General features: G+C 48.3%; 1 protein-coding gene across 9 annotated transcripts in view; it reads right to left on the bottom strand.

Annotated features, from left to right (window-relative positions):
* The window catches only part of EIF4G3 (eukaryotic translation initiation factor 4 gamma 3), a 143691-nt gene that overhangs the window by 40581 nt on the left and 85078 nt on the right, over window positions 1-18032 (bottom strand). For 8 of the 9 annotated variants that reach the window (XM_017833446.1, XM_017833441.1, XM_017833439.1 and 5 more), the window contains 4 exons: window positions 17298-17398; window positions 14534-14656; window positions 9812-9920; window positions 3550-4476 (listed from right to left, as the gene is read on the bottom strand). In XM_017833446.1, the coding sequence (XP_017688935.1) occupies window positions 3550-4476; window positions 9812-9920; window positions 14534-14656; window positions 17298-17398 (1260 nt within the window). The remainder of the gene's footprint in view (window positions 1-3549; window positions 4477-9811; window positions 9921-14533; window positions 14657-17297; window positions 17399-18032) is intronic. The other variant, XM_017833438.1, reaches the window with a different exon arrangement.

The raw sequence follows: 18032 nt of genomic DNA, 5'->3' as shown, positions 1-18032 counted from the left end.
GGTAGCACCTTGTCTGCAGAAATTCCACTCCACCAACAACATTTTTCCTGTTTGAAAAGTGCTGGTCCCTCACTGCAGCTGCAGAAAAGCCAGAATTTAATAACAAAATCAAGTCCTTGATGACTTTTAGCCGGAGAGATGTTTTGGGTACGGATCGCAGGCAGAGCACCCAGTTCCTCTCTTGATAATAATAATATCTGTATTTTTCTGCTTGCAGTGAAGATGAGTAGGGATTAATTACTTTAAAAGCCACATGCTTGTGCTCTTTGCAGGTAACAGCTCTGCCCACTCCAGAAAATCATTCCTGAGGAGACGGGGACATGACCTGTGCCCTCGGACACGGTGAACATGTCCTGTCTAACCCCACCCTTGGGGGAATGCTCACCCCAGGAACGTGGTCAGCAGCAAGCAACCACCCACCTGGTACAAGGGCCTGCAGTTCTCCATGGTTGAGTGCTCCAAAACCCATCAAATCTTCCCCATTCCCACAGGGAAGCGAGGCCAGTGATGCCAATGAGCAGGGAATCATGATCCGGTGACTGGCAGACATTGAGACTGAACCACTAAAACTCCACTGTGCAGGCCAAGACAACTGAAGGCGTTCAGAGTGGGTAAAATACAGTGTAAAATACAACAGAAGAGCTCCTGGGGAATCCTCTGACCTTGGAAATCTGGTGGAGACCTGATGCCAGTGGAAAAGAAAGAGCAGAGGTTCCCCAGATCCCCGAGGCTCAGCTCCGGCCTCTCCCTGCAAACACTGACAAAGTTGTTCTGTTGAGCTGTGAGAAAACTGCTGGGGGATGAAGATGTTTAAGAGTATTTTCTCTCTCTCTCTTTCTCTCCAGAGTTTGATGGAGCAAAAAATCACAGTCTTGTTTCCCTGACCGCTGGACAGAAGGTGTGTTCTGGAAAGCACTTGAGGAACAGGCAAATCACTCATTCATCCCTGAAAAGCTGTTGCCTGCATCCCGAAATATGGGAAACACCTATGAGTCTTAGCAGGACTACCCTGCCAGGTCTGGGGGGGGGGATGAAGGTCGCATTCCCAAAATTAGGCAGGCAGGTTATAACTATGGAGAGGACAGGCGGGAGGAACTGCTGCAGCACTGAGGTTATTCCGAGGTCACAATCCTGTCCCAGTCAGCCCAGCTCATTCCCTTCAAAGGCAAATCATCAGTGGGATGATGATTTGTGGCTGCTCTGAAATAAAAACACAATTCTGCTGAAAACCCCAAAGCAATATTGCTCCAAGTCACAGAGCTCAGGGCTGCAGCACGTGCTCGAGAGGTTTCCCTTATCCCAGTTTCTACCCCAACTCCAGAGATCATGAAAAAGGCTCTTGGCCTTCAGTCCAAGGAAAACACACCATGATAACTCTTTCTCCCTGCTCCTGAAGTTCAGCAGCTGGATTTTCCAATGTATATGGCAGACAGTTCCTCGTTCCTGCATTAACAAGCAGCTTCAGATGATGTTATTTCAATCCCTCTTCCTCTCTCCAAGAAAGAACTGGAAAATTATTGCTCAAAAGAGGGCTGGCAGAGAAATGCAATAGTTCGAGAACATTAAATCAGGGGTAAAGCACAAAACGCCACTTGGAGAGCTTTTTGCTTTCCTTGAAGCCCTGAGCTTTTAATAGAAATCTGAGTTTCAAGTCATCTTTTACACGACTTGAGAACTATTTCTCTCCCCGTTGCCAAAGCCAATGGCTTGGCTAATGTGTGCTGTGAAACCTAATGACATTAGAGCATTAAAATTAATCTTGTGCATAATTAAAAGCCCCAAACACTGTAAGTTAATTTTTTTTTAATTTAAACTCCAGGCCATTACAAAGACAGCAATAACAGCACAAGCTGGAACCTGCCTGAGCAAAACCTTATTTACGGAGTCCCTTTTCTCTCCTTTGTAAGGAAATTAATTTGGGTTATGAAGTAGCTCAGATTGAAAGAACAACAAGTGCCAGAGCAGTGAAATGACCCGAGTAAAATAAAAATAGAAGAAAATTAACAGGAAAAAACCCCCGTGGCTGGTGTAGTGAAGGGATCTTTCTGATCTCCTCTAGATATTGGATTTTATTTAAGATCAGCATATTGACCTACAGCAGCCTCACACAAACATGGAACAGGGCCAACCTCAGCTTTACATTTCATTTAATCCAGAGCAGAGCCTGGCCTGAGATGTGCTGAGGCCACTCCCCATCTACAAAAGAATAAACTAAAAAAAACCCTGTTTTAAATGTTACTTTAAAAAGCCCCAACCAAACAACCAGAACAATCCCTGTTTTAAATGCTACTTGAAAAAACCCAACCAATACATAACCAACAACAAGACCCAAATCACAACTGACTTTTTGTCCCTTTTTGTCCAAACTCTACCAAATTCCAAGGAATTTAAGTAACCCCAGAGCACGGTGTAGAAGATGTGACACATGAAAAGCTTTAACACCTCTGGGGTGCAGAACAGCCACCATTACACCCTCCAGCAGCAAATACAAGGAACTGATTGATTTAACTTCTTTTCCATAGTTTCACCTCCAGGAATTCCTGAAAAAAAGCAGTTTTCCATAGAAAACACAGCCAAGAAGACAAGCGTGGTCTGTGTCAATCCATGAAATGCCACACCAGGGATGTCACAGGGCTCAAACCAAAGGTAATGACCTGGAGAAACAGGCTGGGTTTTAAAAGGCAGCTGCAGAAACTGCAATTTTTAGTGAATTTCAAACCGTAAATCATAAAATTTAAGTTTAAAATTGTAAATTTGTAAACTGTAGCGTTTGCTTAGATGTTCCTTTTGCAGAGGAAAAGCAAAAGCCTCACTAACCGAGGTCGGGCAGGTGGAGGTGTGTGACACTGGTGTGACCCTGGGGTGGGACACTGGTCTGGAACAGTGGTGTGTGACACCGGCTGTCCTTTGTCTGGAAGAGTTTTGATGGTCCACTGCATTTCCCCACGTGTGGTAACACTGTGCCACATTTTTATAGCTGGAAAAAGCCCCGCTCCAGGGGTTTTGGGAAATCCCTGGCCCAGGATGTTCATCCCAAGGGCTTCAGGGCCCAAGTGTTTATCAGGCTCATAAATCCAGAGCCACAGGTCCTTGAACCAGCAAGTCACTTGGGGGAGGACAGCATTTGTGGCTGCCCCATCCCTGGAAGTGTCCAAGGTCAGGTTGGAAAGGGCTTGGAGCAACCCGGGATAGTGGAAGGTGGTGGAACGAGATGAGCTTTAAGGTCCCTTCCAACCCAAACCATTCCATGATTCCATGCAAAGCAGTGTCCTCTGAATTCCCCCTCCAAGAGCCCTGTGTCACCGTGAAAGCCAAACCCTTCTGGCTCACACAAACCCATCCCACCCCAGGACACACATCCAAGCCAGGGGCCTCCTTTAGGAACAACTTCGAGAGTGTTTTATCCCTGCAAACCAAGATCAGCACTTTGCGACCACAACAGTTACGCAGCACAGCAGGAATTTTTCCAGTAGAAACACCTGTTGGAAGAAGAACCCCAGAGGCCCCTTTCCTTCATCCTCCACACCAGCCCACGGTGCCAAGGCTTACCTGGGACAGGACTCTTGCTCGAGTTGACACTCGGAGCCTCCGCGCTCTCCTCCAGCTGCCCATCAGCTTCTGGCTCTTCCTTCTTTTCAGCATCTTTCACCTCTTCGCTAAGAGTAGTTCTTGTGCTCTCCTCTCCTTCTAAATCCCCCTGGACAACAGGGAGGGCACTCGGAGACGGGAGAGGAGGTGGAGAAGGAGTTGTAGTGGGAACAGCAGCAACGGCAACCGGAGGAGAGGGAGGCGGCGGGGTGGGAGGTGGGGTGGGAGGAGGAGAGGGAGCGGCGGGAAGAGCACTGGGAGATGATGGCACGCTGTCCCCTTCTGCCGGGGGGGCCTCGGGGGGCTCCGGCTCCACAGTCAACGGCGCAGCTTCGGGCTGGGCTCCCTCTGCCCCGCCCTGGGCAGCAGCCCCCGCGTCATTAACGCCGCCGGCCTCGTTAATCAGCTCGTTAATTAGCTCCGCACCGCCGGGCCCTGGGGAATCGCTACTTGCTACGCTGCTGGGCTCCACACCCCCCAGGCTCCCCTCGGCGCTCGGCTCCTCTGCGGGCACGGGCTCCGCCGGGGCCGGGCAGGGCGTGGCACTGGGCGCGGGCATCGCGGGCATCGCGGGCATCGCGGGCATCGCGGGCATCGCGGGCATCGCCTCCTCCTGCGGGGAAGCCAGTTCGCATTTCTCCTCCGGCTCAGCTGGGGCCTTGCTGGACACGGTGACAGCAGGAGCGGCAGCAGCTGCAGGAGCAGCTGCCACGGGAGCGGCGGGAGCGGCCGGGAGAGGAGATGGAGCAGGAGGAAGTTCTGGGGGGGTCTCCACGGGGGCAGAGGCCTCTGTGGTCTGGCCAGCTTGATCTTTCTTCTCCCCAGCAGGCTCTGGTCTGAGGACTGGAGAAGGTGGTTTTAATACTGGATCTGGTTTTGGCTTCTCTTCTGGGAAAGGAGAATAAAAAGGCAATGTTACAAAGAGCAAGGCAACCCCATGTTCCGGCTCGGTGTCTGAACCCCCTCGGTTCCCATTCCTGCTCTCTGCCAGGAAGCTCCAGGAGACACCAGAGGCACCTGCAGCTCATCTGGCATCTAAAGGAAAAGTCCAGACAGAAAAGCTGAAAACGCAACCCCTGCTATCCTGAGAAGAGAACGATCTGGGGAGACTCATTGTGGCCTTCCCGTGCCTAAAGGGGGCTTATAAAAGAGAGGGAGAGCGACTTTTTACAGGGACAGAGAGTGGCAGGACAAAGGGGAATGGGTTAAACTGATTACATGAGAGGTTAGGAAGAAATGTATCAAAGCAAACCCCAAAATATTGTGCCCAGAGAATAATACTGAGCCCTGAACTGACGCTGTGCTCAGAGAGGGACCCGGCGATACCGTCCCTGCCGTGCCCATCACGCAGCTCCCACAGCTCTGCTGCACCTCTGGGCTGCTTCCCACTCCTTTGCCACAAATCTTTCAGGATCCTGCAGGAACACTAAACTCCTTCAGGCCACTGTCACACCAGCAAAAATAATTCTGGAAAAGCCAGAGTCACAAACCCTGCTCTTCAGATTAGGAAATCAAAGGCCACAACTGACCCTAAATCATCCAAATTCAGGCAGAACTGAAGAGGTTTGGCTTTTCTTGGGCTCTTCAGCTCTGCTGGATTTCCATTTGGGGCTTATTCAACAACTCAGCTGCAGGGAAAGGGTTTTTGAAGGCGAACAAAAGGATTTTTGAAGAAGAACCAAAGGGTTTTTGAAGGAGAACCCATCTGAAACTGCCTGGAGCATCGAGTCCCACCTTTAGGAATAGCTGGAGCAATAACAAGCTCTTCTTCCAGCTGTCAGCAGCACTACAGAGGACCAGGGCCAAAGCAGTAGTTTAGCAATTTAATGAGGCACCCAGGGAGAGGGCTTGGGAGGAGGAAAGAGATGGGAGAGAGTGTCCCAACAGCTGAGTTTGGTTCTGGAGGCTCCACAGAAGAAAAAGGACCCAGGAACTGGTTGAGAAAAGAAAACTTGTCACCTCTGCTTTCTGCAAGGTCCTTTGCAGGAACTCAGGGAGCATTCCTGGCATTCACAGCTTGCTATTAACAACTGCCTGGATATTCTCTCCCCGAGTCAAATGAGAATGCTCCAAAAAAAAAAGCATTTGAAGTGTCTAGAAAAACATTCTGAGATAAAACTCAGCAAAAATGCACAGCTGGGTTTGACACCAGTGGTTTAACTCACTGCCTTCAAACCACACCTTCTCTGGCCACAGCTCCAGGCTGTGTGTGCAACACTCCATCAGAAAAGTGATTTGAGGAGGGGGGATTTCAGAGAACAAAGGAACAGATTTGGCTAACGAGAAGCAAATCTGAACTTGAACCCCCATCCTGGAGAACAAACTTCCAAGTGCTGGAGAAGGATCACCCATCCCTGCCAAGTGTGACAGAGTCACGTGAAATGACACAACCGGGGAGGGAAAATCAACGGGATTCACCCCGGCTGGATCAGATCCCTCTTCCTAAATATGCTGAGATCCTTCCTCATGTTATACTTAGACAGTATTTCTGGGAGCTCCAGGCTGTGCAGGAGGAAAGATCAAGAGATATTTTTTTAAAATCTCCACATTAATATAAATTTTGCAGAATTATTCCTTGAGGGTCCTTTCACACACTCAGCAGACAGACCCTGCTGCCTTCCCCCTGGAAAAGCCAGGACTGGGCTGCTGGCTGGTCCCGGTGGCACAGACTGCCCAGAGCTGGGGATGAGGAAGATTTTACTGGATACAGGGATTCCTCTCTGCTCTGTGGTGTTGATCTGACAGTAACTGCTGGGCTCGTTGCCATTTTTCCATCTTTTGTCCCGATGCAAACACTCAGGAGGCAGCACCAGTGTCAGCAGAGGGGCTTTGGAGCTTCCCAAACTCCGGGATGTGACATCAGTCAGTTTTCCACAAACCCTGTTGTACATTCTCCACATCTGATACATTGCAGGGTTTGGAAAGAGGTTTAAAACGAGGATAATACTCCAAACATCCCCCTGAAACTGTGCAAGTGCAGTAAAAGTGGGCAGCTCTGATGCCATGCAGTTCTATCCCACTGCAATTCCTGCACAGCCTGGCCTGCAGCCAGGTTCCACATGCCCAGCCTTTGGCTTGACCTGGATTCTCCAGCAGTATCCCTGCCTCCAGCAGCCTGGCTGGTATATCCACACCAGGGGCATCTAAATAATGTGATTTTTCAAGGTATTATAGCAGCAATTCCTATACCTGGTCCAGTGGAACGTGTCCCTGCTCATGGAAGCGAGCTGGAACGGGAGGAACGTTAAGGTCCCTCCAACCCAAACCATTCTGGGATCCTGTGAAATGCCAAATGCTTGTCTTTTAAAGAAAAACGCAATGCAATGCCAAATCCAGCCTTGGGAATGACTTCAGCACCAAGCCAGCAGCAGATCCTGGCAGTGAGGGGTGGCAGAGGCCGGCTCTGCCGGCACAGGACGCGGCTCCACTCCCGGTACGAGCCCGTGGGAAGGGGCCAAATGCTGCTCACAGTTACCAACAACTGCACAACCACCACAGGGTACCACAAAATCAGAGTGAAACCCTGACACCAAACTCCAGTGCAGGCGAAGGAGTGCAGGAGGTGAAGGGCACAGGGGGGAATCTGATCCACAGCAGAGGGGACTTCAGGGAAACAACAATGCTGGTTTTAATAAACACTTCAGTCATGCATCTATCCATCTATCACTGGTTAGATCTGGGAAGCAAAACCAGCTCAACATCAAAGTGAAAAATCATTTTGATACCTTGGCATGTGTTTCTGGACAGCTGTGCTGCCCTCAAGTCACCAGCTCAGTTCAAATAATATTAATGGTGTCTATTAATTAATGTCTATGACTGACACCAAGCCAGCACTGCTCTGCCCCCCCAGGCCCTGGCCCAATGCTCTGGGTGTTATTCCAGGGCTCTCCCTGCAGTGCTTACATAAATGTGCTCTTTAGCAATTTTTGGAGTGGAACAAATGTTTGACTCTTTCTGGGATGGAACAGAGATAAACACAGGAAAGCTTGGCAGTGTTAAACCCCAGTCAAGTCCTGATCTATATTTAAACCAGCACTGTCAGAGTTCTGTAACTAAATAAACACTTAGTTCCAGTTTGCTCACAGTCCACAGAATCACAGAATATTCCGAGTTGGAAGGGACCTACAAGGATCATCGAGTCCAACTCTTGCCTAAGAAGGGATTAAGTTAAAGAGAGAGAAGAGGGAGAAGACCTGTTTGTTCCTGGAGATCCATGTTTTCTAACAGAGAGGTGAAATACTGTGATGGAAAGTGCTGGATTTTCAGAGATAAAGAGTTCAAGGAGCTCCTGGTCCTGGTTTAGTAGTAGGTGGTCCTGTGAGGAGCAGAGAGTTGGACCTGAGGATCCTTATGGGTCCCTCCAGCTGGGGATGTTCTGGAATTCTGTGGCTTTACAGCTCAGCATCAGTTCTCTCCAGAGGGCATTTTAGTGCCTGCATCGTGTTCAGCAGTGCCACCAGCACCATGGAGCACTCAGAGGATGTCCCTGGCAGCGAGAGGGACTTGGGAATGTCGGCAGAGGGGACGTGGGCCGGGAAGAGCAGCTGTGCCAGAGCTGGGCAGCAGCAGCAGCAGCAGCCTGTGAGCTGAGCCAGCACAGCCACAGTGGATCTGAGGGACACCAAACCCGCCCCCCCCCTCAGCTGACAGGGACACTGAAGGTTTGCACCAAGATCCAGATGGAGCCACAGCCCCACTTCCAGTGGAGATGGGACCAGATCATCTCCCAAAGGTCCTTTCTCAGCTTTTTCCAGCCCATTTCTAGACACTGCAGCAGTTCAGAGATGTCTCACTGGGGCCATAAAGGAGCAACATCTGCAGTCAGTGTTTGATTCTGAGCCACATCAGCCCCAGGGATGCTGCCCTTGGCCCCCCAGCAGTGACCTGCTGCAGTTGGGATCGAGGGACATCAGAGAGCTTGGCTTCCTCCCTTTTCTTCCTAGAGCTGTGCTGCTGTGGGGCTTAGTTCTTCTCTCCCAGGTGACGAGTGATAGGACAAGAGGAAATGGCCTCAAGATGTGCCAGGGGAGGTTTGGATTGGATATCAGGGGAAATTCCTTCATGGAAGGGGTGGTCAGGCACTGGAAGGGGCTGCCCAGAGCAGAATCACCATCCCTGGAGGTGTTCAAAAACCTTGTGGATGTGGCACTTGGGGACGTGGGTTAGGGATGAACATGGCAGGGAATGGTTGGATTTGATGATCTTGGAGGACTTTTCCAACCTAAACGATTCCATGATTCCAAATACTCTGAAATAAAAGGTCTCAGCAGGCTCAAAGTTTAAAGGCAACACTCAGGAGGAGAAGATGGAACTTCCCAACTTCCCTGCACAGGTGGCTGCAGGTGGAACCCTTGGAGGCTGTGACACCCTGGATAACCAGGAAGCAAGGAGTGGTGACAGCTCCATATCCCAACACCCAGCCCATTGACAGGAAGCTGGACACACATCAGGAATTAAGCTCTGAATGGCTACGAAATTCCAGTGTGGGAAGAGCCCTGGAATGTCCATCGGCTCTCCTGGGACACTCCTCTGAACAGTTTAAAAATATCTCCCTTCCAATGTATATCCCAGAATATCCTGGGCTGGAAGGGACCCACCAGGATCACCAGGTCCAACTACTGGCCCTGCACAAGACATCCCAAAATCCCACCCTGTCCCCGAGAGCACTGGCCAAGGGATGCTTTTCAAGAAACTTTTTCCATCTGTGCCATTTTTACCAAAGTCAGCAAAATTTGCTCTGGGCTTTATGAGCCACTTTGCACATTAATTTTTATTTTTTTTTAATTTAAATTGCCCACTCCTTCAGGACAGACACACGAGCGGCTCTGGGGGAGCCACATGATCCTCTGGTTCTGTGCCATTGCTATGGCTGATTATCCAAGTGATCCAAAGCCTTTCTGGCTAAAGCATTTCACTGAAAACAGTGTTTTCTGGAGGATGGCACAGGGGTGAGAGGAGTTTCACCCTTCTATGTACTTTAAAACAACGTTTAGGACATAGAAGCTTGAAGACAATTATTTTTAACCAGTTTCACATTAGCAAATTCCAATTAATCCCCTTAGCAACACACTTCAGATGTTCCACTGGAGAGAGAGAGAAGTCCCTCCCCTCCTGTTTCTGCTCCCTGCTTGTCTCCCTGCCAGAAACCTTCAAACTAAAACAAGAAAGGAGGGGAAAAATAAGCGACTAAAAATAATCAGGGAGGAAACCTCCCCGAACCAACCTTGCTTGGAGGCGGTGGCTGCAGTGCTGGGGGTGCTGGCAGAGAGGTGGGGGGTCTCCACGGCCCCAAATCCTGCAGGGCTGGGCTCGGGGACCTGGCTGGGCACCTGCTGGGGGGGAAGGACAAAGGGGTGAGAATGAGCCTGGGAACAGGAAAACACGGAGCAACAGGCAAGTGGGGAGGTGGGATGGGGTGGGATAAAGAGGAAAAACCAAAGGCAGCGAAAATAAAGAGGAAAGATGCACAGGTTGGTTGGATACGTTCAAAAAGTACATGGGAAGGGGAAGGAAAGGCAGAAGGGAGAGGGAAAAAAGAACAGCAAGGAAGAGACAGCACAGCACAGTTGTCGACACACTTGGTTCTCCCAACGTTCCCTCCAGGGGCAGCAGGAATGTTCCTCCATGTAGGACACACACCAAGGCTCCTGGATCCCTGTGATTTAAGTTTCCAGGGGCAGCAGGAATTTTCCTCCATGTTTTTATGTTCCCTTTTGGGACTTGACTCCTTCCTCAACTGATCATTTATTTCAACCACCTCAGAGATTTCATGTCTATTTATTTCCTTTTCTCTGTATTTATCCACTGGTGATGTGTGTAGGAGTGTATGAACAGTGGACAGATGTCTCTCCCTGCACACACATCACTCATCAGCAGGAAAATCGCCCAGTTTTGGGGTGGTTGTATGAAAAAATCACCCACAACCAGCCTTGGGGGTGGGACCTGCAGGGCAACATGAGAATAAAACCAACTGGGCAGCAATTTAAGGCAGAGCAGGAGGAGCTGATTCCCAAACAACACGGAGAGAGCCTGAGATTGTCTGTGTGGAAGAACAAAACTGCAGGACCAGCAAAGTACGAAGAAAGACTGAAGGAGCCCCAGCCTGTGGCAGAGAACACATATTTTAATTAACTACCGTCATTAATGGGCAAACACTTCACTTGTGTTCATGAAGGTTTGGTAAAATCCTTTGTATTTAATCTCAGAATTTAAGGAAGATTAAGTAACTGCCCCAACTCCCTCAACTTCAAAGGTGAGACACTTGTTTGAGTGAACACAGACGGGGCAAGGTAGCTACAAAATCCCCTTAATTACACACCAGGGACCAGGAAAAGAAGAAAATGGGGCTAAATCTCAATTTCCTAATCCCAGGTGGAAAGCCAGGCAGCTCCCTGCAGGTGTCAGCTCTCACCCAGCTCCTCACCCAAAAACTCCTCTAACATCGACAGGAAAAGGGATTTTTAAACAATCCAAACCCATCAGAATGCTCAAGACATGAGTGTCTAATTCCTGCTTTCACACAGGCTCTCAGAAATCCAGGAAAAACTTATTTCCCTATGCAAAGAAACTTTCTGTCAACCTGCTCCTCTTCTTTTTCCCTCCCATTTCCAGCTTTTCCAGCTGTTTCATCTCCACAGAGCAGGGTAACAATGGAATTATCTTCAAGACACTGATTTTTACCATTTCAGGGGGATTGGGAAAAAGCACATCTGGAAAAATAAGAACCAAAATCTCAATAGGGGTGAAGGGTTGAAGTTTTCTTTGGGATTGCTCCTCTTCCAGGAACGAGCCTGATCAGTCAGCTGGAGAATGGATGAAGAACTGCAGCCCAACCTCCAGCTGAAGGAAAGAGGCCAAGGAAAACCCAGCTTTACAAATGAGCAGGTTCAAAGAACATTCTTCCCCTTGCCCTCAGCAGATCAGGACTTTCATTTTATAGGAAATGTATGGATGAAATCCATGGGGAAAAGGAAAAGGTGACAAGAACCCCATGAACGAAAGCAGACCAGTGAAGAAGAAACTGTGAGCCCAGAAACTTTGTGGGTCAGGAACTGTATTTCCTTAAGAAATGTGGGAAACACTCATCTATTTTGTGGGAATGGTCGTGCAAACGAATAAGTGGTGCTTCTGCACTGAGCCTTGCAGCTGCAAAATGGAGCATTTAGAGACTTTCTAGGAAGAAGTCCCATTGAAAATCACTCCGTGATTTATGAGGCTCCAAGGGTTGGCCCTGGGTTCTTCCACCCCACCAGAGACCCAGCAAACACAAGGTCTGACAAACTCATTGGGACCTGGGAGAGGTTTGCCAGGAAAGTAAGAGCATTTACTCTTTAAAAAGTGATTTTCTGTGGAAGTCAGTGCTGAGGAAACACTATAATCAGATCCTGGTCCTGGGTTTTCTTCACTTTCCCAGCAAAAAACACAGTGTGGAAAGTAAGTGTTCTGCTAGAAATGGACAGATAATATCTCCACAGCCCTCCAGCTTCTTTTGCAGGAACTTTAAAGCACTTTCATTGCTAAAAAGTAATTAAAACCCACTGTTGGAGCACTGGGAAACTCCATCTAAAGCACTTCTCAGTCAGTGATGCTGAACACGGAGCAGGAGCTGCAAAAAGCACAGAAATGGCTCAAAGCACAGGGCTCATCTTGGCAGCAAAGCTCATTTTCTGGACAATTCCAAGAATTTTTTGCTATTCAGCACTTAATCTATTGAGAGAAGAAGGTGCTTCAGGCATGTGTTACTGAAGCTTCAGGTTTTACTGAAGTCAAAAAAAAAAGAGTTTTGAGTTTAAAAAAATCAAAAAATAATTTGAATTTAAATGGAATATGGAACATTTGGAAACCTATTTTTATTATAAAAGCGTTTCTTTTACAAATACAGGGGACAGGGAGTGGTCTACAGCAGTGCCTTCCTGCACTTCTCGAGGAAGTTTCTTCCCCTGTGCTTGGAACATTTAAATATGAATGTGATTCCAGGATCACATAAAGAAGCTTTATTAGAATTTAGTGTCATTCTAAAATCTCACTGGACTGGGAGTCACGTTGATTAGATGAGGAGGGGATGCCTTGCCAAGCCCTGAGGTTGTACATTCACATCCTGAGGGTTCAACCAGATGAAATCCCACCAAGCCCCTCAGGAGCAGGGGGTGGAACAAACCACAGCAGCTCTTCCAGGAGCTGCCCATAAACCATGAGCATCTCTATAGTTATGGCTGAGTACTGAAAATTCCCTGATTTGAGCCTGTTCAAAACAGGAACACCCACACTGCTGCAATTCAGCCCCTGAGCACAGTTATTAAGGCTCTATTTAACTTCATCCAAGATATTAAATGTGCTCCCAAGACTTGATTTAGAGAAGCTGTTGGGACAATAACTTGGAATTTTCCTGGCTTAAGTGGGCTTAAATTTTCAGTTATGTTACACTAATGAACTTTTTCTAGGGAGCCCAATTTCAGAGCTCTTCTGTGATTACCAAGAGTGGTTCCAAGCACCTCATCAGAAGGAAGGCTGGATATTAAACAAAGGAGTATTTGCATACCTTGGAGGAGGTGATTGGACATCACTGCTGTGCTCTGCATACAAATTACAGCCGCTCAAAATTCAGCCTTGTTAACCTCCTCTTGAAACACATTTATTTCCTTCTGGTTGACTTAATTGTAGTGTCTTAGAATAGATTTCAGAATGTAAGAAGTGCCTGGATTCGCTGCACCGGGCAGGAACACCACGGGAAGCCTGGCTGGTCCCAGCTCTGCCCACTTCCAATGGGGAAAGTCGTTTAGCAGGAAGAAATGGGAAGATCTTCCCGGGATTCCAATGTTTGACACCTACAGTGTCTCCTCTTATGGAAAGAAGTTTAACGGGTGCTGCCCACGATGGAGGAGGAGAAAGCAGGTGACAAAGCACAAGGTGGTGCCTTCAGGTGACAAAAGGATTTGACTGAGCCTGGGAATGACTGAAATCCATAACTATCCCACTGGCCTCAGGAGGGGAGACCTGCAGGCCAGGCTCTTGCTGCACCTCAGTGGTCCCAGTTACACCTTCCTGGAATCTCAAGCTCCCACTCCAGCACAACCTCCAGGCAAGGTCGTGCTTCTGCCTCAGCACAGTCAGCAGGAAACGACTCACACGTGGAGGGGAAAGGAAGGTTTCAGCTCAAAATAGGCTGTTTCACCTAAAAAGCTGGCAAAACCTGGTGACATCCAACAGGGAAGAACATGGAAGAAGAAGAATCCAGCAGGGAAGAACATGGAAGAAGAAGAAATCACACCCCAGCTCCAGCCAGGCTCTGACCCACAGCCCCCCCATCACCTGGAGAACCTTCATGGCTTCTGCTCAGGCCCCCGGGCAGAGACTTGAAGGGGTCAGACTCAAAGGTGTGTGACAAGAAGGGATTTAGGAGCTATGGAGAACGTCAGCTTGGGATATTTATGATTTTTCCCACATCAGAAAAATGAGTTTTTAAGTTTGAACACACAGAGGCCAAACGTGACAGATTTATCACGGCTCTTTGAGAAAATTCCCAAGTCCTGCTCCTTCTGGTGACTCTAAACCAGCACCACTAAGGCAGAAAGTCTTTAGTTTGGACAGAGATGCATCTGAGGGTGTATAATCAATCACATGTGTGACATGGACTTTCCCCAGGTGCACAGGACTAATAGAAAAACATCTCATTTCTCACAGATATTCTGGCTCCTCCTTTAACACTGAAACTCTTCACAAGCTCTGAAATCTGCTGCTGATCCAAAGGGAGGGGGGATTGCAGCAGCACTGCAGCTCCACACTGACCAGCTGCAGGTGGTAAAAACGACCACATTTGGGAAAAAACAACAATCCTTGAAGAACATGGATAGTTTAGGAGAATGCAGGTGCTGGAAGCTCAAGGAATTGGGATTGACACAGCAGAGCAGAGCAGAGCAGAGGCCCCGGGAGGAGGAACCTTCGCTACCTGAGGCGGAGTCGGGGTGGAGGTGGGTCTGACGATGGGGGGGGTGGGGTTCCTGCTGCCCCCTCCAGACATGATTTCTTCTGTTATGTCTTTGCCTCCCTGGTTTGGATCCCGGATTCGGATCTGCGGGATTGAAGACAGAAACAATTCAAACAAGACCCCCCGTCACCGCTGCCCCTGGAGAGCAGCGTGGGCAGGACACGCTCCCAGCACACCCCCAGCACCCGGCGCTGGGCTCAGCTGGGGCTCGGCAGGAGCACTGGGATGGGGTTTCTTTCCATAACTTGAAATGCATGGCATGTCATCCCTTCATCTCCAAACCTCATTTAACCAAAACCTAATTTAATCATCAACCACAGCAGGTCGGGCTAAAATACGTGCCCCTTGTAATTCAGATCTGGTCTCTGCTGGGACGGGAGTTTCCTGCAACTTAGAGGGGTTGGGGGTTCAGGTACTGAGCTAAACTTGCCAGGCAGTGAAAAGGGCAAGAATAAAAAAAAGGCTGTGTTTTACCCTAATGTGAAACTCTGTGATTTTGCCAACCCAGCTGCTGGGAAAGGGGGAAAACAAATCAATCATTCCACCAAAACAGAGGGAATCAAACAAAAACACTGAGAGGAGGAAAGGGAAACTACAAGAACAAACTAAAGTCCTATAAAACTCAGCAGCATTTAGGAAACAAGTGGGTTTTTGTGAGTCTCTTCACAGCCCCAAAATGGGAAGAAAAGATATTTTCCAAAATAAACCACTCCAGAACACACTCAATGACACTTGAGCCAGTCCACATCCCCGGACACGGGGAAGAGCCAAACTGTCTGGGATAATGTGAAACAGAGCTTTCCATCTTCAATAAGAATTGGAGAGTCTGATAAACCTGAAGCCAGAGCTGCTGTGTCCACCCACCTTCTCCACAGCTCTTGGCTGAACTCTCAGTAATTCCATGCAGAAATCCAAGCAAACAACTCCAAGCAAACCAAGAGACACCAGAACCCTTCCCTCTGGAAACCACCATGCTCCTCATAATCCCCCCATGGCAGGGGTTGGAACTGGATGGGCTTCAAGGTCCCTTTCAGCCCAAACCCTTCTGGGATTCCGTGATATAAAACCAAACTGCAGAAGGGTTTTGTGGCTCAGCACATTCAGTACCGTGGGGTGGCTGCTCCACTCTGGGTTATGAAGACACAAATGCACACATGGCACTCAGGATGCTGGGCTTCTCTTATTTTTGATGAGGTTTTCCTGCTAAAACATTTAATTAACCACAGCAACAAGGACTTGAGAGTTGGCATAAATTCCTGCCCTCTCCTCCCCCGATATGGAGTCAATGGCACTAAAGCAAGCTTTCCCTGCCTGGAAGTTACTTAAATACTCACCTAATGGTGGATGTGGGGGTGGGTACACCAATACATTTAATTTTTCTTTAATTTCCCTCATTTCTTCAGTTGCAACACCAATTAGCAAACTGAAATAGCGCATTCAGAGAGAAGCATCTCGGGCATTTAAAATCCCTTTTCTGCCTCAAAGAACTCGGCTTTGCTGGCACGGAACTGCCTTAATCCCAACTGAGCGTGTCTGATCAGCTCTGCATTTAAATGGCATCAGGGATCTGGGCATGTCGTGTTTGGGCTGCTGAAAAGAGACTCCTGGGGACTGAAGAGGTGACTAAAGAGCTGCAGCCCCTGTGCTGAGGGCAGCCCCAAAAAGGCCTTTCCTGGGAGCCCAGCTCAGCTCTCCCAGTCTCCCGAATCACCTCAGATCACCTTCAAAACTCCAAAGATACAAATATTCTGCATTTTGAGACATGCCCATGTCCCTTTTTATATTTCCTCCCCCCCTCCAGGAAAGAGTCCTTTTAACATTTCCAAACCACTCTCACACACAGACTGGTGTAATTTCCTTTTCAATCTTTACAAATTATTCATTCACCAGTTCAAGTCCACCCTCATCTTCTGTTTAAACCTTACATTCTCCCTATGTACCTTTACTGTTCCCCACCATCCACCTGCAGATGGGTTTAAATTCCATTAATCTGTCTCTCTCCAATTCCCACCAGTGAATCAGAAAGAGTGGGAATGTGCTCTCCAAACCCCTTCCATAATGTGCTCAGGTTCTTCCGAGCCTGCAAATACATCCACAACTTACTGGTTTTCTACCTTTTCCAAGGCATAATATTCAATAATTTTTTTTTCTGTCATTTTGAACCAATTCCCAACATTCTCCCACGCTGAGCTGAGTTTGCTCATTCCCACCTGGCTCTTAGGGAACACCCTCAGCAGCAGCACAGGCAGGAGAGGATCCCAAGCTTTGAGGGAGATGCTGCTGCTTTCACTGATGTTTATTTAAAAAACAGCAAAAATCTTTTCCTTTCTGACTGGCTGAGATGTCCCAAACTCAGAGCAGAGGGTCCCCGTGGAAAAATGGAAAATAAGGCCCAAGTTCAGCACTGTGCAATGTTTGATGACACCTGGCTGTGACAGGTAAGGTGTAACCTCTCTGGGAATCATAGTATCCTGGAATGGCTTGGGCTGGAAGAGACCTTAAAGCTCACCTTGTTCCATGGGCAGGGACACCTTCTACTATCCCAGGCTGCCCCAAGCCTTGGACACTTGGACACTTCCAGGGATGGGGCAGCCACAGCTTCTCCAGGCAACCTGTGCCAGGGCCTCCAGCGAAGATAAAGCTCAGTTTTAAGCTTAAGAAGGGTATTAATTTCCTTCCACCTTCCAATCCCCCAAGGAATGTGTCCATCAGGGCCATCACTCACCGTTTTCTTCTCCCTCTTGGCGGGTGGTGGCTGCTGCTGCTGCGTAGGCACAATGATGGGCGCGGACTGGTACACGGGCTGGCTGGGGTAGAACGGTGTTCCTGGGGGGAAACAAGGGTGGAACAAGAGGGAGAAGCTCAGTTTGGTTGTTAAGGAACTAAAACCAAGCAAAAGAGGTAAAACTGGCCACGGGCTCCTCCCTTCCTCCAAACCCCAGAACTTCTAACAACGACCTGGGTTTGCTCTTCCTCACTTCACTCAACAGAAGCTGCTCCTTCATCAAGGCAAGAGATTAATTTTTATTTAATTATTAAAATTATTTAATTATTAAAAATCATTTAATTATTAAACCCCAACCAATTAATTAAATTTATTTATTTAATCATTTCACTATAGAATTTTTAATTTCCATGGCAAAAAGGTGGCCACGTGCATCCATTCCCAAGGGCCTGTGGACACCACCAAGGCACTAAAAGACCATCCTTGGACTCCCCTGACTGACAAACAGGTGAGTTTGTTGCTGCTTTATCATTTTTTTTTGCCTTCGTAGAGAAATTCAGTCAGACCAACACAAACAATTTGCAAGGTCAACTGCAGCCTGTTCCGAAGCATAATCAGAAAACATAATTACAAACAATGTTCTTCTCATGCTGCAGCTCACGAGAAGCACGACCGTGGTGATTAGTGCAGAATTTCACTGTGGTGCTGCTCACACTGGAACAGCCAATATGGTTC

Source organism: Lepidothrix coronata, unplaced genomic scaffold, assembly GCF_001604755.1.
Source record: "Lepidothrix coronata isolate B3197 unplaced genomic scaffold, Lepidothrix_coronata-1.0 Scaffold214, whole genome shotgun sequence".
In the NCBI taxonomy this organism is placed as follows: Eukaryota; Metazoa; Chordata; class Aves; order Passeriformes; family Pipridae; genus Lepidothrix; species Lepidothrix coronata.
Note: the sequence above shows the minus strand (reverse complement) of the source record. Positions and strands in the feature narration are given on the sequence as shown.